General features: G+C 38.5%; 1 protein-coding gene across 2 annotated transcripts; it reads left to right on the top strand.

Annotated features, from left to right (window-relative positions):
- On the top strand, window positions 1-26,350 carry FHL5 (four and a half LIM domains 5). Of its 2 annotated transcripts, none has more exons than XM_086744334.1 (6): window positions 1-298; window positions 17,162-17,332; window positions 19,601-19,775; window positions 21,269-21,438; window positions 23,586-23,772; window positions 24,954-26,350. In XM_086744334.1, the coding sequence occupies exons 1-6, from the start codon at window positions 203-205 to the stop codon at window positions 25,103-25,105; spliced, it is 951 nt and encodes a 316-aa protein (XP_086600460.1). In that variant the 5' UTR covers window positions 1-202; the 3' UTR covers window positions 25,106-26,350. The 2 variants fall into 2 exon arrangements, with proteins under 2 accessions (XP_086600460.1, XP_086600459.1); XM_086744333.1 differs by having other exon boundaries at window positions 6-286; window positions 17,151-17,332.
- The last annotated feature ends 302 nt before the right edge of the window (window positions 26,351-26,652 follow it).

A 26,652-nucleotide genomic window follows, 5' to 3' on the forward strand; every position in this document is an offset into this window, starting at 1 on the left:
CCTCCTACATGGTATGCATTTGCAATTTGTAAACACAATATGTCAAAGAATGATTTGATTCAGTGGTGAGGCAGCCAGCTATTTGCATGTCATGAGGTCTAAGGGAAACAAACTGACCCTCAGCCTTCCTTCATCCAGCCAAATTCTGATGAGACCCTCAAATAGCTCTGGCAAAGTCTTCTGTTTCTTTTGGACTTGAGGAATGCTTGTTTCTGTGAAGACGTGTAATTATTTCTTCCTTTATTTTGCTGTACAAGTTACCGAGAGAAGCAGCTTAAAACCAAATGTGAGTATTGAGGCTCTTTTCCATTATTGCTTTATCTGATAATGTTTAAATGTGGGAGTATACAAGGTACGTATTTAACATTTTGAGCAAGTTAACAGTTTTTTCTTCGCATACAAAACTACTAATTAAATTAGATGTAGCATTCTACACATATATCTTTTTTTTTTTTTTAAATTTTGTGTACCAAAAGAGATACCACACTTCTTTTGGATGCAATTGTTTTCATTTTATTAATTGGCTCACTCATTAATTTATGGGGAGATTGTTTGGGGTTTCCTTTGTAGTGAGATTAGGATTCATTTTGTTTACTCCAAAGAACAAGCCCGCAAAAAAAATGTATATGCTGTTTCCTGTGACATTTGAATCACCATTTTTGTCTTTTAGCAAGCTTTCATAGCTTTTCACTATTGCAATAAAACTTTCTAGATTGTACCTTTTCTGATAAGGTAAGTCACTTGTTTCTAGCATAACTAATTTTAATGCCTGATGTGGTTTATTCTTGCTTTTTTTTTTTTTTAAGTAAAACCAGTTTTCAAGCTGGTGTTTATAGCAATATTTTGGCTTATTATAAAATCGAGTATCATCTCCAAATTCTCCCTCCGTAAGACATTTTGGTTTGTCTTTCAACTACCACATTTTTAGGATCATAATTTTGGTTTGCAATCTGAAGGGAAAGAGAACTGAAAGGATATACCACTGTTTGCTAAAATAGTGCTGGAAATGTGTGCCTGTATGGCAGAATTTAAAAAGTGTGAATAATGGTGGCAATAGTCCTTAAATTAAAGTGTGTGTACATTAATTGTACTGCCAACTGATTTCATAATGGCAGTCTATTTGATAATGAGGTTACGATTAAACTTGGACAAAACTAGCACATGTAATTTCCATTTCCATTTATATTATTTTTCCAATAATATAAATGTTTGAAAACATATTTCTTTAACTGTGCTTGTTTTCAAAAACATCTGGTTTTATATCTGGAGCTGGGCACAAAATCTCGTACATTGAGAAAACAAGTTTCAGATGCCTTTTTTGTTTGTGGTTAATATTTTCACCCATATTTTTCTTCTGTTTGTATGACAAAATTGACATTTATAGAGTATTTTAACAGAGCGGGCTGTAGTGGATTTCATATATTAACATTATAACAGATTGCTGTTTGTCTTGCTGTGTAATTTTATTGCAGTATCTCAAAAATCACTTTGATTCAAAGTTGTGTAGTTGGTAGAAACTTAAGATGACATACTAACCTTCTTGTAGGATTAGAGCAAAATGAAATCAAACGCTGCTTGAAAGATTCTGATCAGTTGTGACCCATGATATCTCCAGGTTGTTTGCAGACAGTCATATTTTATGGAGCATGTATTTTTGGTTGACGTGATAAGACATGTGGGGGTCTATACCAATATGCCCAGCTTTCTTCATTTTTTTCCTGTATCTGAGTTTTATTTCTCAAAAAAAAAAAAAAAGTTTAAAGCTTTTAGTATTGCCTAACCATGGACAGACAGAAAGAAATGTGAAAATCTTAACCAGTGTGCTTCCGAATATCAAGCCCAAAATCAAAGAAGGGTGAAATTCTGAACCTGTTTGAATCAACAGATGTCTTGTTTACTAAAAAAGCTCTAGATGCTGTTCAGGCTTTTGGAATACCTGGGGAATAAAACTGACTTGAGTTTTTCTGCACACTTCCTTGCCAGTTAAGGATAACATGATGTCTTATGTCTAATTCTTGAATGCTCATAAAATTAATGATTTCCAGTTCAACTGTTCTATTAAAATCTCTAGAGCCCCAAGTTTGGAAGTTGGCATGGCGAAATGCTGCTGATGCTCCACTTGGGCTCCTGCAGTGGAATTCATTCTTCTGGGAACTGAGTGTGCAGCTCCAGTGAGAAAGGAGGCTGTGAAATCCTTGTTTCACACATTTGTATTTTCCTGTAAAATGTAAGAGGGATGAAATAAGGATAGTTTTGTAGAAATATGCAAATATTACTTGAAAAATACTGAACTAGCATATTGAAAACAAGTTAATAAAATACCATGACATGAAATTCTGTAGCAGACATACAGTGAAGGACAGAACTGTTACGAAGGCGAACTAATCTCCCCTGGTTGCTTTTATAATGACAGCTAAATTAAGTTTCTGCTAGGGATCACCCTGGAGAGGAACGTATCCTCTCCCTTAACTATAAAAAATGCCTTGTTCATTAGCCTCAGTAGTCTTAGCTTAGCTTTTGTGACTATCATCATTCTTCTCTGATACTGTACAGTATGCATCACCTGTCATCCCTTCCTGTTTCCCTTTCTTAGACTGAGTTTTCTTTGATTTTACCTTATTCATGGTAGTATGTTCCTTTTCTTCTCAGCCATGGTTGCATTTGAGTTTGAATTTGTTCTCGGTCTGTGCATAAGGACTGGTAAATTCTTGCACATCTCAATGTATTATGGATAATGGATCTGAACAGGCTGCCCTGGTTGGTTGCTGGCTTCATGTTTAGAGGCTTTGTAACTCAGAGAAATATTCATCTTGCTGTTATGTGTCTTTGTGCATAGATAGCAGAATTGAGAGAATGACAAAGTGACAGAGCACAGAGTTGTTGACAGAGCACACATGCAGGAGACCAGAATTCAGTCCAGAATGACCTGTTGTCTCAGTTCCCCATCTGTAAACCAATTTTGTTATGTTGGGGAGAAAAAAAAAAATTAGTTCAAAACAATATTATCTGAGACGGTCTGGAAACAACCCAAATTCACTGGAAAGTCCTTCATAATTGGGACCTCTCTCAACCACTGTGACCCTAAGAGGTTTGACACAAAACTGGAAAAATTCCACCCAGAACATTTTGCATAAGAATACTAATCATAAGCTTAGAGTCATTCTGGACAATTGCAGAGTTCACCACTGCAACATTTTATTGTTCCAGCTGATTTTGGAAGTGCTTTCTACCTCTAGCCCTGGAAGTTGACCACCTTTGTACAGTGCTTTTGACTTTCCCGGGCCAGTGCCATAGGTACAGCCTGATGAGCAGACCCATCTAATGGCAAAGGCATGGTGACTGGCTTCTTTTCTTCCCACTCCTCCAGGTTTGCTCTCTGACCTTGAGCAAGTCAATTACTTTGGTTTGACAAGTTTTAACCTTTTCTCTAGACAAGCATCTTTTTTACAACTGTGTTTTAGGATTACTTTATTATTGTTGTTAGAAAAGCATTCTGAAAACTTTGAAAGGAAGGCTGTGAAATACTTTAGAGTATTAGGTTAGAATTTTGTTTCTTAGAAGCCTAGAACAGTGTTAGACTGTAAATCCACTTACCAGGAACCTAGTCTTCCTCAGGTCAGCTCTTCAGGTTCCAAATTCAGCCACATTACGATTCATTTATGTATTATAAACATGGAAAATTGTGGCATAATTAGAGTTCTGTGAGTCTGGGATCCTATTTGCATGAATAAAAAAAGGAAAATATTAGGGGAAAACTGTTTCATGCCAATCTTCTAATTGTCAATCTTTGTTTAGTTTGGTGCTTGAAAATTGAAGACCATTGAGAAACATTCCAAATTAAAAGCTAAAAATATTTTGGGGTTTGGGTGATTTTTAATATAGTTGCAGAATTCTTAATTTGGTTAACCACTTGCTTAGGCTTTTTACTGAAAACATCTACCAAATTTAACATAAATTAGCAAAAAGGACTTGAATTTTATTTGTTCCTTAATGCAGTTTCTGTTCCTTAATGCAGTTTCTGCCTACCACTGTCCTCCTCCTCAGACCGACCTTATCCCCCACAGCTGGTCAGAGTTATGGCCTCTGAGCATCATCCTGTACTGAAACCGGACAATTCCATTCTAAGAAAGATGGTCATAGAATCATACAACAGTTTGGGTTGGAAGGAACCTTTAAAGGTCATCCAGTCCAACCCCCCTGCAAGGAGCAGGGACATCTCCAACCAGATCAGGTTGCTCAGAGCGCCATTCAACCCCTGTTTCCAGGGATGGGGCATCAACCACCTCTCTGGGCTTCGTATCATCACTTGAATAGACTTTACAGGATTCAGTAGACTCATTCTTCCACAATATGCTTGAGTTAAATGGCATGGTTTTAAATGTTCCTAAATGTTATAAAGGAGTTTCTTCACCCTTTCCAAATTTGTTCCAGAATTCTAAGACTTTACTGATGGTTTTTATTTGTCTGAGTCAAATAAACTTAATTTTCTTTCAGTCAGAATAGGGCAATCCCACACTGAAACTAGTTTTTAGATAGCATGTATTTATCATCACAGAAAGAAATCCACTCTGAAAGTCATAGTGCCAAAAAAAAAAAAAAAAAAAAAAGACCTTTTCACATGCCAGAACATTACAAAAATCCCAGCAGGGCAGTAACTGAAGGGTCAGTAACCTCACATCATAATAAAGACAGACAGAATACCATGGTCTACTCATTGCGGGGTCTAATTTTAAATCATTGCCACTTTTAGGAAGATAGACTGTGTTAAAATAGAAAGATATATGTTTAATGTCTGGCAGAGAGATTTTAAGACTTAAGGGAAATGTTAGGATACCCAGTCACATAGTTGTTCAGCAGACCTTATCTCCTAAGTAGGCAGAACAGGTAACGTAAGAGGCACAAAGATTTCAAATAAATGGCAAAAATTGCTGGCAGGACACAAACAGAACTGAGGACTGAGTATCTCTAAGGACTGTTTGATGTTGCTGCTCACAGAAGGTGAGGATTGAAGTTAAAACAGAGTTGATGCCATTATATACTCTGTCTTGTTTGAGAGGACATTGTCTACTCAGCTACTCAAGAGGTCTTCAATTAACTTTTTTTTTTTTCTGGTTAATGGATAATGCACAAAGCCACATATGTAAAGAAAAGGCGGGGTGGGGGGGGCGGGAAGAAAAAAACTCCAAAACAAAAAAGCAAGCCCAATATTTTTTTCTATACTCATCCTAGTTACACTCCATTATTTTTCCTCCCTGGTTGAGGATGAACAAGAAGCTGAAGACCTCCACTTCCTGCCCTTTCTCCTGTCAGCCCACTCCTGAATATTTTATTTTTTTTTCCCGCAACCCGAAGACCAGCAGCCTGCCCTTGATGCACCTGCATAGTTAAACTAATAAGGTTTTCCAGTTTACAATGTGTCTAAAACAAATACAGGGCAGAAAACAAAAGGAAAATGTCACCTTGCTATAACTCCACATCTCTGGTGAAATGTGCATGCAGCCCCATTGTGCTAGTTTGTGACTGCAACCTTGGTGTAGATGCTGACACTTCTTAAGTGAACTGTGCCTAGCACTTCTTGATAGATGTGAGGACACCAGCCCTAACATGAAGAAAATACTCCACCACCTGATTTGACATTACAAATTGCATGAATTTTTTCAGCTACATTAGTTTTCATACATATACAGGTGTTCCTGGTGTCTTGTTCTGAGAGAAGACAAAGCAGGCATTCGTGTAACACATAGGGGGAAGCAGAAGGAAGCTAAGTAAGTCTGCTTAAGAACACCCACACCATATTATGATGGTTGGCTGTTGTGCGCTTTCCTGGAAACCTTTCTTGCCCTCTGTCTCGTACTGTATAACCAGTTCATTACTGTAAAAGTAGTAGAATACAACAGTACCGCATCTTTCAGGTTTTCTTCACCAGATTAGACCTTTCATGGGCTGTCCACCCAGCAAATGCAATATATGCATATGTATTTTAATAAGGCTGTGTCATACTGGATCCCTGTATTGCAAAGACAGTGCAATCACAGAGAATCGTCACTCTTGGGTACCATAGCAATACCCAGTGTGTTAATTGTTGGAAAAAATCCAGAGTATATAGGTAATCCTTGCTTTGAGATCAGGCTGCTACTAGCTCTATTCAATGTTTCTGCTTATTTCTTCTCTTCTTGATCCTGCCCCTTGGGAGTGCCAGTCTGGAAGCCTGTTTTCCTTTGGGATAGTTCATGGAGGCACATCATAGAGTTCGTCTCCACAAAGAAGAGAGTGCCACAGCAATGGTCACCCTAAACAGCTCACACATAATGTGAAGAGAGGGTCTATATGCAACATTTGCTGTTGCTAGCATTTCTTTGACTGTACACAGCACTGGCTTCACAAACTATGATTCCTGTGGACTTAATAGGCGGTCTGCAGTTTGTCTGCAGAGCCATATCATCTCTGTTTTCAGTGAAAAGTTTTGTAAGAAGGTGACAGCCAAGAGAGATGGAGTTCTGCAAGCAGCAAAACTGGCTGTTCGTTGGGCCTACAAATCTAAATACCTGGGAACGAGGATACTTGAAGTAGGGGTCTTGCATACCAATGCTCCTCACAGTATCCTTTGCTTTTCCTAAGCTGTAATGCCACATAGTTCCTGACAATCTTTCAGCAGGGCTGAGATCAGAAATCTTCAGATATGGTTCATTTTGATAAGGTGTCGTATGTTTGTTACAAAAGTGCTGCCACTCGATTTATTTTTTTTTTCCTCCGAAAACTAGGTCAGGTTGGCACAGTGTGGTTGGGAGAGAGAAAGAAAAGGCTGAGCCACTGCAGCAGATGCTTTGTTACCGCTTGGGGGTTTTATGTTTGGTTTGGGGGGAAGGAGGTCGTGTTTTTTTTTTTTAAATAGAGAAATGAAAATCCTTTCCAATTTTAGCTTGCTGCTAACATTGCTGCTGCTGCTCATCTTTTTCTTATTGCGCATTTTATTTCGTAAAGCAGTTCTAAAGTAGGTCACAGGCTTTTAAAGGACCCAGCTAGAAAAAGTTGTACTACATAGTCAGGTGTAGTTATATTTTTAAAAGGATTTCAATTCATGTGATGCACCGTTCTCACAAGACACAGTACTCTTCATCTGCCTTTCTGTCCCTGAAATCAAATGTAAGGATGAGGGAAATTGCTGCATCTGCAAAGACAAGAAATGGCCTGTTTTTTATTCAGATTGTAAAAATTGCAGTCCGTATCAGCATTGCCTATTGAAGCTCCGTTACCTCTTGTTAGTGGCAAGGCTGTTTCGTTTCACCATCTGTGAGCGCTTCACTCCCCGCTGTATCACAGGCATCATTTCCCATTGCTACGGTTTTCCCCAGGAAAGCTTTCAATCCCAAAGGCAGACTTACTTGTCTCATTTCAGGGAGATGTGTTCCTGCCCGCTGGTGTTCATGTATTGCTAAGATGCTGCTGTTTCCTTGATGGACTTCCGCTCAGCTGTGCAGGCATTTTGAGTTTAGTGTGTTGTGCAGCAGGGAATCGGGAGGCCGATGTTTGATGTGCAGATGCTGTTCTGGCAGAGATCACTGGTCGCTCATATCAGTGCTCTGGTTTGCACGCTGGGGTTGAACTCATTGGTAAAAGTCTCAGATCAGGACTGCAGCACGTGTCTTCATTTGTAACTTTCGTTTTCTTTTTATTTAAGCACTCTTTGAAGTATTTTCCATGATTAGGGGATTGTAGGTGAGGAAGGAGGCAGGAAAGGGGACTGGAAAAAAACAGACAGAAAGGGCAGGGGGGAAAAATTCATATCCACTGCCAGAGAGCAGCTGTGACCTCAATGATCAGTTCTCATCTTGATCAATTAAGCCTCAAATATTTAATGTTTCTTTTTCTCTTTGAAAGACATTTAGTATTTGCTGGGATTGTAGGCTGATAGAAGGAAAATACATTACTATTTCCATGCAGGTACAATATGTTACTCTCTGCATTCCCACCATTTTAACTGAAGAAACTGTAACCCAGCATAAATATCCTTTTGCTATCAAACTTCTTCTCTCAAAATGAGATTACTCTAACTCAAATCTTTTTTTTCATAGAATAAAACACAGTTAGCTATTAAAATGCTTATTCAAATTAAATTTTAAATTTTGTATCAGAAATTTTTCTGTTGAGAATTTAAGATCCATTTTTAGAACAAGATTTTTCAGTCAAATTTGACTTTTTGAATCCTACTTTTATAAAACAAACTGACATTTTCCATGAAGTAGGTTTTTGTTTTTATTCACCAATATTTTCAATTAAATAGATCAAAATTTTTAAAATAAAAGTGTTAAAATATTTTGGATCAAGCTTAGTGCAAACTCCTTTTTCTTCCAAAACTACCCTGATGCAATAACTTTTCTTTTATGTTATACTAGTTTTGGAAGCTTATAAATGCTGAAGTTTCAGAGCATGAATTTAATCTCTGAAAGGGATTAGGAAACTTTCCTCATGAGCAGGTTGTTTCCTAGCCATCTCTTGTACAGTTTCTTGCATCTTCCTTAGGATCATTTTGCCTCCTGAACTGAAAACAACAACAAAAAAAAAAAGGTATGTACAATCATAGCCATTTTCCTTGACATAAGTCATGGCAAAACAATTTTTAGATGTACCTTCCCTTCTGAGTCCTGGTGAGGGGTGTATTTAGTGTAGACGTCACTGCCCCAAGCTCTCTTTTATTCCTCGTTGCTCTGTACAGGGCAGTGGCTGAGCACTAGGGTGGACCACTGCCTACGTTTCCTTCTGAGCCAGGTCATTGAAATAGCCAAGATTACTGAAGTCATCCAGACCTTCACTTCTCTTCAGTAGCCTGGTCTGTAACAATCAACACCAGCTTACTATTCAAAATGATCTGTGAGAAAAAGGAGTTTAGACTTGCAGCACCCCGCGACAACAAAAATAACAAAATCCTCTTTACTGTGGTAAACCAGATACTGCAGACAAGCCAGTAACTAATTTCCATCAAAAAAGGCCCAGCTTTTGGGCAGTACTCATATCTTAAGTGTCAGAATGGTTGACTGAGGACATGTTGATCATGTTCCACACTCAGTGACAACATATATAGAAAATAATATGTGTCTGTCTTAATTTCACACATGGCTGAGACGTGAGAATGTTGGAAGTGGTTTTTCCCTGTGGAAATGCTGAATCCACTGAAACTGTTTATTTCTTATCTAAAATCACTAGTTTCCTTTGCTCTTTCCTTTGTAACCAAATGCCCTGCAGGATGCTCTTGGTCTTCTTACTTGCAAGGACACATTGTTGGCTCATGTTCAACTTGGTGTCCACCAGGGCCCCCAGATCTTTCTCTGCAAAGCTGCTCTCCATCTGATTGGCCCCCAGCATGTGCTGGTACCTGGAGTTATTCCTCCTCAGAGGCAGAACTTCGCATCTTCACTTGCTGAACTTCATTAAGTTCTGGTCACCCCACTTCTCCATCCTGGGGAGGTCACTCTGGATGACAGCACACCCATCTGGTGTATCAACCACTCCTCCCAGTTATTTGTAGTCTGCCAATTTGCTGTGGGTGTACTCTGTTCCATCTCCAAATCATTAATGAAGATGTTGAACAGTATTGGTCCCAGTGTCAACCCCTGGTGTAGACCACTAATGACATTACTTTAAATTGTCTCCTTTTAACACTGTAGCTAGGATTCACTAATGATTTCTCATCCACAACTTAGGCTCATGGCTGCTTTGGTTTTGGAAATTAGGCAGCAGAAGCTAATCCATTTAAAACTGTCTAAATGTCTTCTAAGTATATAACTCACCAGCTAATTTGGGTGTACTTGATCACATGGCCCTTTTGTACCAAAAATGCAATCCTCAAGCCTATTTTATGGTCAAATATAGAGAGCATGACTGACAATACTGCCAGGGTTTTACATGAAAAAGTACATCAATGCACAGCTGAAATATTTAATGGTTTCATTTAATTCTATAAAGCTGACAGTAGTCAGAAAGGAATGAGCTCCATGATGAACACAGGAGAAAATTCTGGCTCACATACTATGTGAAAACTTGTAAAAAATGTGGGTAAGAATGATTTCAGAAAAATAAAAGAAATTACCTAAGCCATGGCATTTACCCTGCTATTTTTCATGTTCTGCTGCTGGTGAAGATATTGACAGCACCCAGGACTCTGAGGAGATGAAAAGGTTTTGTGTTCCCAGGTAATAGCTTGGGAGAGACTCAGATCAATACCGAGCACTCCAAAGACAATTTGTCTCTACTTAAACACGGAGCTGCATTACTGACCAGCAATACTGTTGATCAGCTGAGATTGTTGTGTTCAGAGTAACAGGGACAGTTATTCGGGGCTGGAATCTCTGGACACCAGAGTAGTCCTTGTATTAAATGATGAATTGCACTGCCTGACTCTTACATGTTGGTTAGTTAAAAGGAAAAAAAAAATCCAGCAAATAATCTAGGTTTAATTCTGTAGCCAGTTAGCAACTTTTCTGTCCCCTTCTTCCAAAAAAAAAAAAACAGCTTTCAGCTACCACGTAAGACATGCTTATTTCTGACTGCTAATTTCCCTGTACAGTGGGTTCACTGTGATGGTAATTTTTGAGCTTCACTAGCAAGGCTTAAAACTGAGGAAGAGTATTCATTAGGAGAGATGCATACAGAGCCATTAATTTTTGTTTTGCTAAATAAATCGCTCAGGCTGATCTCAGTAGCAAGTACAAGTTGTACTGGACAAGCTGGATGCTTCTGGTGAAAGTTCTGTGGGTGTCTCAGTGTGATGAATGAGTGGTGTCCCTCAGGGGTCCTACTGAGACCGGTGCTGCTTCATATCTTCATCAATGACATAGATAGTGGGATCAAGTGCACTCTCAGCAAGTTTGCAGATGATATCAAGCTGAGTGGTGTGGTTGACGTGCCTGAGGGACAGGATGCTCTCCTGAGGGACCAGGACAAGCTCAAGAAATGGACCCATGTGAACTTCAAGAGGTTCAACAAGACCAAGTGCAAGGTCCTGCACTGGTATCAATACAGGTTGGGGGATGAAGGGATCGAGAGAAGCCCTGCCAAGAGGGCCTTGAGGGTACTGGTGGATGAAAAGCTGGACATAAGGCGGCAATGTGCGCTTGTAGCCCAGAAGGCCAACCGCATCCTGGGCTGCATCAAAAGAAATGTGGCCAGTAGGTCGAGGGAGGTAATTCTGCCCCTCTGCTCCACTCTTTTGAGACTCCACCTGCAGTACTACGTCCAGCTCTGGAACCTGCAACATAAGAAGAACATGGACCTGTTGGAGAGGGTCCAGAGGAGGGCCATGAAGATGATCAGAGGTCTGGAGCACCTCTCCTGTGAGGACAGGCTAAGAGAGTTGGGCTGTTCAGCCTGGAGAAGAGAAGGCTCCAGGAAGACCTTATAGCAGCCTTTCAGTACCTAACTGGGGTTTACGAGAAAGATGGGAACAGAATTTTAGCAGGGCCTGTCATGATAGGAAAACGGGCAATGGTTTTAAAACAGAAGGAGGAAGATTTAGGCTGGACGTAAGGAAAAACTTTTTTACAACGAGGGTGGTGGAACACAGGAACAGGTTGTCCAGAGAGGTGGTGGATGCCCCATCCCTGGAAACATTCAAGGCCAGGTTGGACAGGGCTCTGAGTAACCTGACTGAGTTGGAGATGTCCCTACTCTTTGCAGGGGGTTTGGCCTAGATGACCTTTAAAGGTCCCTTCCAATCCAAACTATTCTACGATTCTATGAATTAAAGAAAACACCTAGCTTGCCGTAGAGGCAATGGGGCTAGGCTGTTCCAACCTACTCTGTAGCTGGTAATGAGAATTTGAGGGACATAGCTAGTGAAGTCTTTTCTACAACAGCATTTCTGTATGGCTGCACCACTGTAAACACGTAGTTGAGGTGCTTTCACTACTCTAATTTGTTCTAGTTTGAAGTTTAAGTAAGTAGTAAATTATGCTGTACTGGAATAAAGGAAGAATTTAGATGACTACACCAACATTTGAATTTTGTGGTGTAAACAAAGCAGACAGCAGTACCAATTAAGGAGAAAATTACACAATTCCTAAGATGTTTGATCCCCTAGTTAAGCCAGAGCGCATTTTCCTTTTTGCTTGTGGTCATGCATGTGTAAACACAGTACAATGCAAGATGGTGCAATTACCAGATCAACCTCTAAATGAGCTGCTTTGCCTAGGTAGTCCACCAAAACAGTGTCACTTGTGGACCTTGAAGTGGTATAGCGGAATTGTTACAGCATCATCCTGGTTAGCATCCATCCTGGCTGCTCAAAGCAGAACTTCATCAGTGAGAGCTCTGCACCCACTCGGAGGCTTCCAGGACCCGACTTTGTATTTCTGTGCTGTGCCACAGAGATAAAACAGCTTGTTGAAAGTTAGCACCTCTGTCTCTGCTTTCCTGCAGGTACTTGTTTTGACTTGATCTCTACTATATGCTTCTGGTTCCTATTGCCTCTCTAGCCATTTTTAGAAGAGTAAAAATTCTGATGTCCTTAAACACTCCGGTATAACTTAAAGCTATCACTGGGAAACCTGTAGTTACTGTAAGGGAAGGAAGAGACAAAGCAAGGATATTGCCAGTGTTTTGAAAATACATCATACATTTAACTTGTGGGCTGGGTTTTTTTTTGAGGGGCCAGGACTTCTATTAGATCGAGTTACAATGAAATAATGGATTTCTGGGGGGGTAGAAATCCAGAGAAATTGAGTAACTGTGGTCTCTGAAATGAAGAAAAATTTATTTGCAGAACACTGTTAGAAACTTTCATTTATAAAATAATAATATTGTTAGAAACTTTTCCTTATAATTATATTGTTAGCTTTATAATGCACTTGTAACCTTGAATCACTAATGTATTTTGCAAATGTATGTGATGAATTGTTCAGCAGCTCTCACCAAAAAAAAAAAAAATAGGGCAAATGAAGTCAGCAAATTCATGTAAATAAGCAAAACTGTGTTGCAAGATAAAAACAGGTATTTACCTGAAAATAAACAAGTGCCTGGGGTGGCTTGCAGGGATGTACCCCTCATAATAGATCAATTTGGTTTTCTTATCCTTCAATGTTGTTGCAATTATTTATTTTGCCATCATTTTTCTTTCTTTATGCCTCTCCAGTAGAGAGCTTTATTCCAATCATTGTATGTTCTTAAAGAAAAAGATGATGCAGTTCAATGACAGGCTTATTTAGATCAGGAAATAGTCCATTAGAATTGCAATAAAGCAAAAGATAGAATATTTTTATGTGTATATATGTACCTACATGCATATGTATAGTCATTTCCATCTAAGTAGTATTAATGCTTCTGGTCTTTTTATACTTATATAACATAGGAGGGATTAACACATATTCATAGAAAATATCAACATAAATTGTTAAGAGATATATTAACATTGTGGCTCTGCTTTTTAGCTCCAGTGAGAAAACAAGCATTCTTTTCCTGACGGTTCCACATTTATCAGGTTTCACAACTTCACAATCATTTTCTTATGTCTTTCTTCACTGGAAGACTTCTAGTGCTCTGCATTTTATAGGAAACTATTTGACATTACAGAAAGTCCCTCTCCTACTTTGTTGTAGCTAAATTCTATCTTAATCTGCTGGAACAACAGGCAGACCAGCCAGCTCTGTTGTTTTATTTTCATTTGCTTTATAATTCATACCATGAGACTGTAGCATTCTCGAATCTGACCCCAGGGACTCTAATTGCAATATCCTCACATCCTTGGCAACATCTCTCTGTGTACCCTTGGAATATTCTAACGCTACAGATCATATCACATATCCGTGCCCACTAGATACATAAAAATCAACAGTATTTAGCTTTGTTCCAATTTAAATAGCAAAATCCTCTTTTCCCAAGGAGTGAAGACATCGCAGTCTTTCCCTGTGCCTAGGACACGAATTAACAGCTGGAATGCTGGAGTCAGCGTTTCATTCCATGAGAGTGAATAGCATCAGTCCTCCAGAGATTTTTTAACTGACCTTCAAAACACAAAGTCTAGCTTCCAGCAAACTTAAAGTAAGCATATTTCTCTAGAGATTAGGATCAAAGCACAAGAAAAACATTCTACTTAACTACGTGGTGCTTGTACCATTACTTATTTATTGGAGCAAGGGTAAGTGGTGCTGGGGGAGATAAGATTCAATTTTTCTGTTGCATTGTCTAGTGGTAAAAGTAGCTCACAAAGGTTACCGAGTACTTTGCCAAGAGATTTACTGAAGTCATCATTCTTTTTCATACTATCACTGCTTCATTCCCAAATATGGTCTTGTATCATCATGGTCAAACTCTGAAGACTTTCTCTGAAGCAAAGTGTTGGGCAACTTCAGCGTTTTACTAGAGGAGCAGCTCAAGGACATCCCCAGGCTTTGACTCTGGTCTTGACATCCTCTCTTTCAGTGTTCTCAAGCAACCACTGTCATCTGTCAAACAGGAGTAATAGCACTTTTTGCTCCATATCCATATAGATTTTTAGGAGGATAATTACATTACAAATTCAGAAATTCTGAGCTATTACAATAGCAGATCTTTTTTGTGCACATAATCTGGGCTTCCTGGGACAGGTTGACTTCCTGGGGAAAAAAACAAAAATAATAATCCAGAAAACTACTTTTTAAAGAAAAATGTTGGATATGCAGAGTTTTCAATAACTTAAAAACGTATCACCATTCATTAGAATAAAAAAACAGAGATATATCTGAAGCTGTTTGTTGGTGAGCTTTGTACAACAAAAAGCACTGTAAGTAAGGTAAGTTCTCTGTGCATGCCCTGTTAGAATTTTGCTGTTGCCACTTTCAGGCTGAGATGAAACTGTGTTAGGAAGCTGGGGTACTGATTCTTCAGGGAGGAGATCAAAAAGGTGGTTCACTCAGGGTTATCCTTAGAGAAGGTTCATAACTCTAATTCCCACAAAAAAAAAAAAAAAAAAAAGGAAGGAAAATTCCTCTGAAACTCAGTTTCAAGCCTTTCCAATGACCTTGAATATGGAGCCCAGTTAACCACAAACATTCCTTGACTGTCTCCCTAGCCACCAATTTATCTTGCTTCCCCAATATAGAAGAAAATGAGCAAAATTTAACCTTGGTTTTGGAGATAACTGCATAACGATTGTGCACTAAATGCACTACACTGTGTCTGGTTTTTGTAAGTCATGTTGTGTGCATGTACCAGTGGATGTAATTTTCTCATATACATGGGTTCATTTGTTTCACGTTCAAATCTTTGTTTGATCTTAACGAAATGGAACTTCAGATTCAAGCCCTGTTACACTATTATTCCAAGGATATCACATAAAACACATCTGTAATATTTTTAAGCAAGCATGTTTCCCACTGATCTGAGTTACAGATTATTTTATTTCCTTACTACACCCTGTCTTGGCTAGCACAAAGATTTATGGCAGTCAGAAATATAGTAAATCAATTCAATTCAAAAGATTTTCAAGTTACAGGAACGAGTTTTCCACAGCTTGTGCCAAATGATCAAATCATTACTTTTGGTTGGAAATAAGCATTTTAGCCTCTCTCCCTGCCCCTTTTCCACTGTCTTACTACTATACCTCCAGGAATAGATTAATAAATGCCTGACCTTATGCACTGATGCCAGTGCAGACCTGCACTAATTGTTCTTTCTCATAGTTCAAACAATCATTTTGGATTATACCTCACAAAGGAGAAACCCAGAAAAAAAAAGATGAAATGCCTTTAAAAAACTGAACCATAGGTATGAGACTGGCAGTGAGTGTATAAAAACAAGAATGAGGGAGTAACTCTAAGTGGACTAAACGTAAGCTCTGGGATGGTAAGCATTCCCTCGAATATTGTTCCTCATATGTTTCTCTTCCTTACTCTCAGGCTTTGCACCGGGTTAAGATAGACTAATTTGAACTGTTACTCTAAGTGCAAAGATTTCAGCTGCCCAAAGTCACTGATATGTAAATATTTTAGGAGACCTTCCCTGGTTGTTCTCAAGTCCTCTAAAATTTATGATTGCTGGCTCTGCCTGCAGCTACACTCAACAAGTTTAATGAAGAGTGCAATCCAATGAGTCCAGCAGATGTTTCTGGGTTTGCTTCACTGGGAACTTTTTGGATTCTTCTTCCTTCATTCCCAGGAATCAAGACCCAATTTTAGCAAAGTGCTGACGATCCAAGCAGCAACAACAAGACTGAAATAAGTCTTTATCTCCACAATCCTTAATACGTTCAGCATTGCAGATCTATAAGCAACTGAGGTTTGGATGCTTATCCAAGGCTCTTTAGCCTGGAAAACTGAAGGATAGGAAACTCGTACAATTGGCCCTCAATAGATTTGTGGTATTTCCAGCACTTGTCTGGCAAAGAAATGAAATCAATTTCACAGCATTTTGGCACTGCCCACATGGAACCTGGGAATAAAGAAATATGTAAGAAAAGATAATCTTTTCCAATAACAACAAGGGAAAATTTTTTGAGTTATGATATTGTTTGAGTTATGATTTAGTTTATTTTTCTTTATATTTTTCTCTTTTGCTATCCAGGAGTATTTGTGTCCTCTTACACTGCCACCAAATGATAGCAGCACAGCTGGGATTATGCAAAAAACCAGCCATATAGCTTGGAGTCCCTTGTCTTCCTTCTGTTCAGTCAGGTAGAGTTGGAGGTATTTTGAAAAGGAAGGAATGAGCAGAAAGACAGGAATGGCAAGAGAAAGCCAGGAACACACTACAAAGTGCTTGCCACTTCACTTTTGCCTTCTAACTCTGCAGTTGATTTAATTTTTGAACTATTGCTTCTATCTCCATTCCCTGTTTCTGGATAAACCATGCTTCACAATCCAGTACATAATGCTCATGATGCCAATACTTGTACGTAAAGAATGTGGAGATAGCTTCATTTTCAAGTATCTGACATATCAGTGTAAGTACCATTAGATTAAGGTGGAGCAACCTTCTTTCTCCCCATTACATAGGCAACACAATACACAGTGTATATTGTTAAAGATTATGATTTTATTATGGAACAGCCCAGCATCAGAAATCCACGGCACTGCAAATTACCAAGAAGTACCTGTCCCAGCTTTCACAGATAAAGTAACATTACTTATTATTTCAGCCAGCAAATGGTCATCCACTGAATTACATTATTTTTTCCATCTTTATAGATCACATGGAGAACCCCACCAAAATGACCAGCAATCAGACTGACTGCCATTACTGCCTGCAGTCTCTTCGTGGGAGGAAGTATGCGTTAAGAGAAGAAAACGCTTATTGTGTTACATGTTATGACAGCCTGTTTGCCAACCCCTGTGAAGAGTGCAAGCAACCTATTGAGTGTGATTCCAAGGTAAAGATTTAGCTTTCACTTTTTGTTCTTTGCTAAATTATGCATAAATCCCATTTCTTCTATGGCAGATTCTAAATCCAGCCCTCTGCATATCCTTGTACTGGTGAAGAGACCTTGCCATTGTACATCCATGCACAGCAGAGAGAAACAGTGCCATTTTCTCAGAACAGGAAAGCTCTGGGGCCAAAGATTATGAAATCCGCACATGTATATATATACCTCAAACATACAGCACAGCTGTGGTGTAGGTGTGGACCACAACTAGACTCCATCCTTCACCTCCAGTCACTCACCAGCTGCAGAGACTGCACAGTGCCTGAGGGATGGTAAGGTACTGGTGTAGTTCAGTGGATCAGGCTGAATGAAACTTTGGAATTTCTGAGAGATGTCCATTGAAAAAAAATATTTTGAGTATTATATAAATTACTTTTGCTGTAGGTGTTGATATGCAGATGACTAGCTGAAAAGAAACCATGTTTATGATTTGTATATTATTCCCTCTGTCTTTTGGAAATGAAGTATATTTTAATTTTAGCTTAATTCCATGCTTACCTCGCTCATCTCACAGATGGCATGAAAGTGGCAGTGTTTCTGAGCTTGGCTTTCCTTTCACCTCTCCCCTTTTCTAGAATATTAATTAATAATACGAGTTCCTCTGTGGTCTTCGACAGGGTTTCAGTACCCTATACTTCAATTTAAAATCTGTACACTTGACTTTGAATTTTAAGTTCAGATGAAACCTATCAAATTGTCTTTGTTTTGCCAAGTTCAGTATGTAGTGCTCACCTTCTTCCCATGCTCATTTTGCCTACATTTGCTTGAAATAAAAGGTCAGAAAGTTATTAAAATAAGACTCAGGGGAAGCCTCTCCAGCCAAAGCACTTCATGATTTTCAAAGCACATTGTGTGAGTACAGCTCAGTACTGTAAAGGAATCATCCAAGGAAAATGCTGATTTGGATGATGACACTTCTAAAACTCTCATCAGCATTTTTCAACAGTTAAAGTTGTACACATAGGACCAGTCAGGGTCACCTGGAGAACACGTGCTCTGAGGTCACTAATTTCACTTCTAAAACTGAAAATTAAGTAAGCAGCAGGACTACCGATGTCAAAGATCATTAACAAAAAATTGTGTCTTTGGACTGAGTGGAAAGAAAAACTGGGAGAAAAAAGCAGGAGCAACACAAAAGGAGTGTAAAGGCCAGAGTCAGCTAGAAAAGCAATCCATAGAGACCTGCATCTTGTTTTCCCACCTCTGCCAAGGTGCTAGGACTTGGCTCTCTTCCTCTCCTTCTTACCCAGTCCTTGCCTCAGGCTGCTCTGGGGCAATAGCCTACTTTTTACAAAGTTTAGAGTGCTAACTAAAGCAAATAAAACTGGTAAGTGCCCAGCACCGCCTGAAATGAAACATGGTATTTATTTCATTTTTAGCACTTTAAAAGGTGGGGATCTGACAAAAGAGAAAAACGAGATTGGATTTGTGCCGTTTTGTGCATCTTTCTTACAAAGGTGACCTGGAAGGATCTGGTTTGTTTTTTAAGGTGGAAGGGTTTTTTTGGAGGTGCATTTTTCCCTTGTTTTTTTAGCCTTGGAAAAGTAAAATGTGCTGTTTGCTCTTTTTTTGAATTCTTAATCAAAGTCTCATACATATGCTGTTAGCTTTTTTATCCCCTAAGCCTGCTGAGTCTTAAACAAATGTTTTTTTCTGCCAAGTTTTTAGGAGGAGTTGTAATAGGTATAAACAAAAGCAATGATTTTTTAATAATCTTTCTAAGAATCTTTTTGTTCCCAATGAGATTTTAATTTCTTATGTTCTGCAATAATATGATCTTTCTTTAGTGTTACGTAGTGTCAGTTAGAAGGAAAACTAGTAACATTAAATATAGATGAGGTTCATTTCAACGTCTCTAAGAATGCACTTCTTGTCAGGTGGCCTGAGCACACTAAAAATGTTGATCACTAGTTTCCCCTTGAAGACCAACTGTAAAATATAAAACAATTCTTCCAATAAAAGCGTATCTCTGATGTTACATAAGGAAGGACAAGTGCCTGTGCCAAAGCAACTCCTAATGTACCTTGCAGGTGATCTACAAAACATACCAACACGGTGATGGTGAGCACTTGTATTGCCTCTGAGCACACCTCCCGCCGGATGCACATGTCCTCTCTTCAATGCTCTCCATTTTTACATTATTTCTGGGAGGAGCTGAGGGATAAAAACACTGCAAAGAAATGTCTTCATTAACGTAGACTTACTTTCTCCAAGGATCTGGCCTACAAAGGCCGCCACTGGCATGAGGGGTGCTTCAAGTGTGCCAAATGCAGTCGCTCACTGGTGGAGAAACCGTTTGCTGCCAAGGACGAGCTCTTGCTGTGTACTGAATGTTATTCTGATGAGTATTCATCTAAGTGTTTCCACTGCCAGAGAACCATTATGCCTGGTAAGCCAACAGGAACCCTTCAGTGACAAATGGAACTGCTGTGCAGAATTATTGTCTTAGTATAAATACTAGCTTACTGATGCTGTGGTTCAGCCTGTAAAATTGATTTGTATTTTTACGGTTTATTTCCATTTCATTACAGCTAAAATCTGTATTAGTGCAAATAAATGTAGCAGTTTAAGGATAATAAGGATGATGAAATGTTGTATTTAGTTTAAGGATGATAAAGTTCTTAAAGTTTATATAGTTTAAAAAAATATTGTCTCATAGGCATGTCTTACTAGATGTGATGAGAATAGTACCAGCATGTACTTGAGCTTGCATTATTATCCTCTAGTGTATATCCACCTTGCAGATTTTGCCCCAGAGTCCAGGAAATTAAATCCTTGCAGTAAAAGTGCTGAGGGTAGGAGTAACAGTGCAAACAGAGAACTGAAGTGGCATGGGAATGCCAACCAGTTTCTAAATCATTAACTTCTTTGTCATCAGCTTGCTAGCTCTGTGTTGAAAAGACCCAGCAACCACAGACAGTGAAGTCAGCCTTCTGATCACTGGGAGGAAGCTGCAAACCTTTTCTGTTTAAATACAACCAGTAGATTCTGTCTTCACTAGCTCCACAGTCCAGGAAACAGGCATTGCAGGATTATTCAGTAGTATCAGCAATTCTCTTCTTCATGTGGAAAGGATGGTAAAGCACCTGGCAGCTCTCTTTGCAGTCTCATGCTACCAGCATGGGAGGAAGTTATGGTGGAGAATCACTGGAAAAATCATTCTCAGATATGTGGGCATATCTTAGACTTACACGTGTACATTACTGTGTACAGGGCACTTGTATACAGAGCTAAGAGCTCCTGAAACTCCTCTGGCAGAAATTTAACTGAGCAACTTTCTGTCCTTGCTCTGTATCAAAAGCATCTAGTTAAACATGACAAAAAGAGCTGTTGATCTCAAATGGAAATGATGAGTTATAAGAAGAGGCAGTGTAGTGTATCACAGAAAAGATATTTACTTTAAAAAAGACTGCCAGCTTAAGCTGAATAAGATAAATAATGCATTCATAAGTCAAGGAGCCTTAGATTAAGGAAGACAAAAGACAGGACATTAATAGACATACTAAATATCCAACAAATTAATCTTTAATATATAAAGTCCCTGAACATTATCACTGAGTTGGCCAGCCTGAGAGAAACTCTGAGCAACTGAAGGATATAATAGAGAAGTAATCCTAAAATGTTAATATAAGGACAGACTTTAAAAATCACAGCTTAGGCAGTTTAGCACATCTTTTGCCAGGTGATCATGTGGCACTGAATGTGTTCTTGCGATTTCAAGTACATGCTTAGAAGCTCTATTAAATTGAGGATAAGTGCTTTCTTGGGTTATCCAATACTGAGATAGAAGTTTAAAAACAAGAGTATTCCCAACATTTAAAACTTACGTTACAAGGCTGTATCTGGTGGGGGGGGGCGATTGTTCGCTTTGGGTTTTTGCAGGTTCCCGTAAAATGGAATTTAAGGGAAGTTCCTGGCATGAATCCTGTTTCGTTTGCCAGTATTGCCGGCAACCATTGGGAACAAAACCATTGATCACCAAAGACAATGAGAATTACTGCGTGCCCTGTTTTGAGAAGCAATTTGCTCACCATTGCTACTCTTGCAAAAAGGTAATTAAACACACAATGACAAAATTGCCCTAATGAGGCAATATTGCTCATGGGGAAAGGGGCTGGATCACGTAAAATGTCCAGTGAACTAAGAGTAAGAGCAGAGTCTTCCTTTTCGCATCGACGATGAAAGCCAACTGTGACAGCATCAGCTGTCGCTTCTGGTTAATATAAATCTAAGCCTTACAATATTTGAAATGTTTGTTGACCAAAACAAATACTTTGACATTCTTTTGTTATTGATTATGATTTTTTAACAAAGGTTGAATTTTTCACTGAAAGTTATCTAAACCCCTTCTTTACTGATAATCTCTGATTTTACCTTGATAAACATGCCTCTCTTTCCAACATTTTTAAGTTGTGTTTACATGCATAATAAGCCACTTAAGCTGAGCAAAGCATTCACAGTCTTTCCTGTTTTTTTCTTGAAATGAATCAGGCAAGAATCAGATTAAGTAATATTCAATTTTGAGAATACTCATCAAGAGTCCCACTGTTTCAGTGAATGGTGTTTCCCCTGTGGGTACCACAAAGCTTGATTTCAGATGAGCTTTTCTTTTTTTCCACAAAATACAAATAAATCAATTCATCTCTCCCTCAGTTTCTCATGTTTTAAAATTGTCTCTTGTTGATGAAAACACTCAAAGTATCGTATCATTCCAGTATTCTATCACACTATTTACTGTGATACTGTTCTCTAGGGAAATGTTTTAAGCTGCTTTTTATGGCAGAATTTAGTTTATTCTTTAGTATCTGTGTCATTCTAGAAGCAAACATGATTTTTTTTTCACTTCATCAAATAGCTTATAATTCAGATGTTATTTAATGTTTATTTGTAAACCTATAACTCTAACAAAAGCTTTTAATTTAAGAAAAATCTGCTGCCTGTTCTTTTCTTCGGTAGTTAAACTTCAGAAAGTACTTTTTTATATTCCTATGTCTCTACATCTAGCCTTTAATTTGTATTAAATGATCACATGGCAAATATAGTAATTCTGCTCTGTATTTATTAGAGGCATTAAGGTTAGCAGCACTTATGTGAAATAATCAGGATTTTGTTCTTAGAAGTTTTATGAATGCAAAGAGTCTCCCTATGTAATAACTAAAACAATTTTACTACTTAAACTTGCACCGATTCCCATAAATAAGAATTGAGCTCAATGAGATTAAATTGCCAAACTGGAGTCTGGAGATTTTGAGATTTTAATGGAAAAGCAAATAAGAGCTAGAAGTAGCTCAATACTGGAATGCTAAGGGGATCGGGAATATTTAATTTTTTTTCTTGCCTGATATTATACAGTATTATTCTATATTTCCCTGAAATATATTCCCCAGGAAAATTTGATGGTGCCACTATTTCTACTTAATTAAATTTCTCCAACTTTTTTCTCCTCATGTTCTAACTATATTCCTTCCCTCCTTCCTTCCTTCACTGTTGTGCGTGTGATTTGACAGTAGAAACACTATCTTACAGCTCATCTTTATCTCTACAGAAATTTCTCTAGACAGTCTCTCACAACTTCTGTGAAAGCAGCTCTTTACCACAGATATGGAAGCCATAGAGCAACTGGAAATTTCCCTCTTCAGAAATAACCACTGGAGAGCTGTGAGTGAGTTGCAGGGAATGAGAAGTTTGATAACACTGATAAACACGATTTTTTCTTCTTTGGACTGTGTAGATCTCCTTTCTGTCTTACTTCTTTACTGCTTCTTTGTTCCTACGTAAAATACTGTTTCAGTTGTGAGATAGCAAAATGCCAGTTCCAGTCAGAGATTAGCCATAATTTCAGCATCAGTTCACTCATCCACTGTCCATCACTGAGAATTGCTCTTCTGAGAGCGTGCCTGATGCTAAGCCTTTATCCACGTCTTTAACAAAAAGTTCATAAGAAGCTAACCTGTTTATTACAAACCATGAGGTGATCCTGTGACAGAAAATCAAGAATAACCAACCAGTGCCATGTTCAGCTCAACTGCCATTAGTCAAGTCGATATTCCAGATGAAAAACTGTTGATGTGACCATGCTCTCTTCTCCTGTGCATACGGGAAGAGAGAAAACAAGTGGAAGGACTTGTGAAGGGTGGGATAGTTCTTCACGATTCACACCTTTGTTTCTGTGCTTTGTCCTTTTTTGTCAATATATTAGGTAATAACTTCTGGAGGAGTGACCTACCATGACCAGCCTTGGCATAAAGAATGCTTTGTGTGTGCTGGGTGTAAAACCCAGCTGTTTGGACAAAGATTTATTTCCAAAGATGAATATCCATACTGTGTAGACTGTTTCAGCAAATTGTATGCTAAGAAGTGTGCTGCTTGCAAGAAACCTATTACAGGTGAGTCTCATCTTCTAGAAGGGACTAGACACTGATGAATCATGAGACTCCTCTCAAAGCAGACCTTTACTTTAGCAAACAGTGTTAAAAATAGTCCCATCATAATGAAAGACTGAGGGAGTTAACTACTAGAGAGACGCTCACTCGATGTGTATCGTATCTTGCTAGGGCATGCTGATCACACGTGCTTCCTAACTGCTGAGGAGTTGTTCTATGTGCCAGAAAGGAGTTCCTCCATTGTTTGACTTAGTGTTTTCTGCACTAAAATTTATCCTTAAGTATGTAAGAAAAGGCACTTTTTGGCTCTTCCCAGGACAGTACACACAAGTCCCTTGTGTCTGTAATTTCTTCAGCTTTGTTTTTAAATACAAATGTGATCAAATGAGACATGAATTAACTGCCTGCTGGTAAGGCACACCTGTCAAATTAGAAAGGTTGCCAAATGCAACAAATGTCTATTGCATGCATCCTTGTGTACTTACATGATTTATAATTAGCTATGTATATCACTGGTCTATGATATCTGAAGTTTTGTGAGAGCATTTGCTGGTGTTCTGCATTGTAATTCTATTATGTGTGGACTCAGCTGTTGAAAAGTACAGCCTGATTGCTACAGGTGCATGCTACATATGTAAGTGGACAAAGAAAATTATGAATACTCAAGAAAACGGGCATGATTTTAAAAAGAAAAAATAATAAACAAACTTCAAATCCCCCCAAAATGTGATATTTTATTTCAGATACTCATGCTAGAAACTCCATGATTTGGTAATCTCTGAAAGACTCCATCTTGAAGAAACTTATGGTGAAATAATTAAATTTCACTCAATGTTGTATAGAAACTACATGTATCAACAAATTGCAAATAATTTTCATGACAGTTTATTGGGAAGATCAGCAAACGTGAATAGACATTCTGATAAACCCATTCTGTTCAGAGTTCATAATGAGATATGAAAACAAGCAAGCGACTTGGGGCTTCGCTTAAAATATTTCGCCCTGTATTTAATTTTGAAGTTTTTTTCAATTCAGCCAACAAAGGATATTTCAGATCATGGATTTTTATTCATTTGTTTGTTTACTATATGAGTGACAACCTGATCACACATCAGAAAACAATCTGTTGCATTTCTGAACCAGAAATACTGGATTCACATCTTCTTTCCCACCATCTCTTTCAGCTCTTGGAGGTGCCAAATTTATCTCATTTGAAGAGCGCCAGTGGCATGGGGAATGCTTTAACTGCGTGAAATGCTCTGTCTCACTGGTGGGCCAGGGATTCCTCACTCGGCAGGATGATGTCCTTTGTCATGAATGTGGCTCTGCTTCATAGTGCTGTGCAGAGCTGTACAGCTGCATTATTCTCGGTCAGTAATGAGGTACTTCATTACCCTGCAGTAAGAAAACCATATAAAAGACATAACAGTTATTTAGTCATTCAAGTAATTTTCCAACAGCAGTTTAATTCTATCATAGTTCTCAACTGCTAATAGAAGAATTTTAAACAGCCTCATTTGGGTTAAGAAAACACTGCAGGAAAGATGTGAATATTTTAAAACTAACTATGGTATGTTTCTTCTTGTAACACACTGCACTCTGCTGTTAGAAGCTTAAAAATTTCCATTTAATCTTCTGTGAACCAAGAAGGACTGCAAAATGTCTATATGGCATATGACTAATGATGAGGCTTTACCACCGCTTCACAGATGCAGGCCTTGGTGTGGAAAGTTGAGCACATGCATTTTTCTATTGGATCGTAACATTGATAAGAACAACTTGTAAACATTTCAGACAAAAAAAAAGCTGCTGGCAGAAAATAAGAGGAGGGGGTACTTTTACACAGAGAGCCATAGAGTCAGAGGCACCCAATGCCAGGACCAGATAAAGGGAAAAATGTTCATTTTCCTCTCCTTACTGAGATTACTCCTCAGAAACATAGTCTCTAGTCATCAAAAAAAATCTGACTGACAGGTCCTTTCCCCAAATTGGTTAACTGTACTTAATTTTTTAGGCATAATTGCTTTAGAACATAAATAAATCCATATTTTAAGCTACTGTAAGAGATGAGGATTGCCCAAGATTGGGTAATGCTGATGTACATTTTCCCATAGCTAATATGCCTTAAGACTCTGTCCCCATTGTCTTCACTAGACTCTTCAAATGCACACATAAAATATATATTTTTGTTAGTAGACATGAAAGACAGCTTATACTTGACCCTTTAACCTTATATTTTTCCTCCCCTCAAAACCCATTTGCCAGCAATCAAAGCACTGTTGATGGTCTTACCATTTTCACTCTGCTAGGTCTTTGATTGACAGTCTACCCTTTTTCTTGTAAATGGCTGCTTGTCTATAGCAGGCTATAAGCTCTTCAGAACAAATACCCAATTCATTTTGCCATTTGCCACATGCATTTGCCAATATTATGTCAAGAATTGGTAATGTCATTGCAAGCTGAGCAGTCCTCGCTTGTAGTACAAGGTATTAACTTCTAGGTAGCTGGCTTTGAGAAGCTTTTATCTCCTTGCTGAGCTTCAGTGCTCAAGTGTCTGATATTAAAAGTCATCTAGAGCTGAGTTACAAGCATGTCTCTTCTTCCTTGTTCCATACTGTATGTTACAGTGCCCGATGAAACCATGCAATGATGTTAAGAATGGCAGATTCTGCACTGCTCAGCAGTGTTTAGGTCTGCACCTCACGCGACTTTAAGTCATACATTCTCCTTTAGACTCTGACCTTAAGTGCATAGTTATTTGGCTGACTTGAGCGGGCTTCATTCATACTGAAGACAGCCATTACTTTAGGTAGAAAAGTGAAAAAAAGAAGAAAAAGAAAAAAAAAGAATATGTGTGCATAGCTAAGCCAGAGCTGAACTGCA

Source organism: Chlamydotis macqueenii, chromosome 3 (genome assembly GCF_036417535.1).
Source record: "Chlamydotis macqueenii isolate bChlMac1 chromosome 3, bChlMac1.mat, whole genome shotgun sequence".
In the NCBI taxonomy this organism is placed as follows: domain Eukaryota; kingdom Metazoa; phylum Chordata; class Aves; order Otidiformes; family Otididae; genus Chlamydotis; species Chlamydotis macqueenii.

Coding starts and splice junctions, on each gene's coding strand:
- FHL5 (XM_086744334.1), top strand. CDS start 203: ATGCTTGTTTCTGTGAAGACGTGTAATTATTTCTTCCTTTATTTTGCT. Junction 299..17,161: donor AACCAAATGTGAGTATTGAG/GCTCTTTTCCAT, acceptor GATCACATGGAG/AACCCCACCAAAATGACCAG. Junction 17,333..19,600: donor CTATTGAGTGTGATTCCAAG/GTAAAGATTTAG, acceptor ACTTTCTCCAAG/GATCTGGCCTACAAAGGCCG.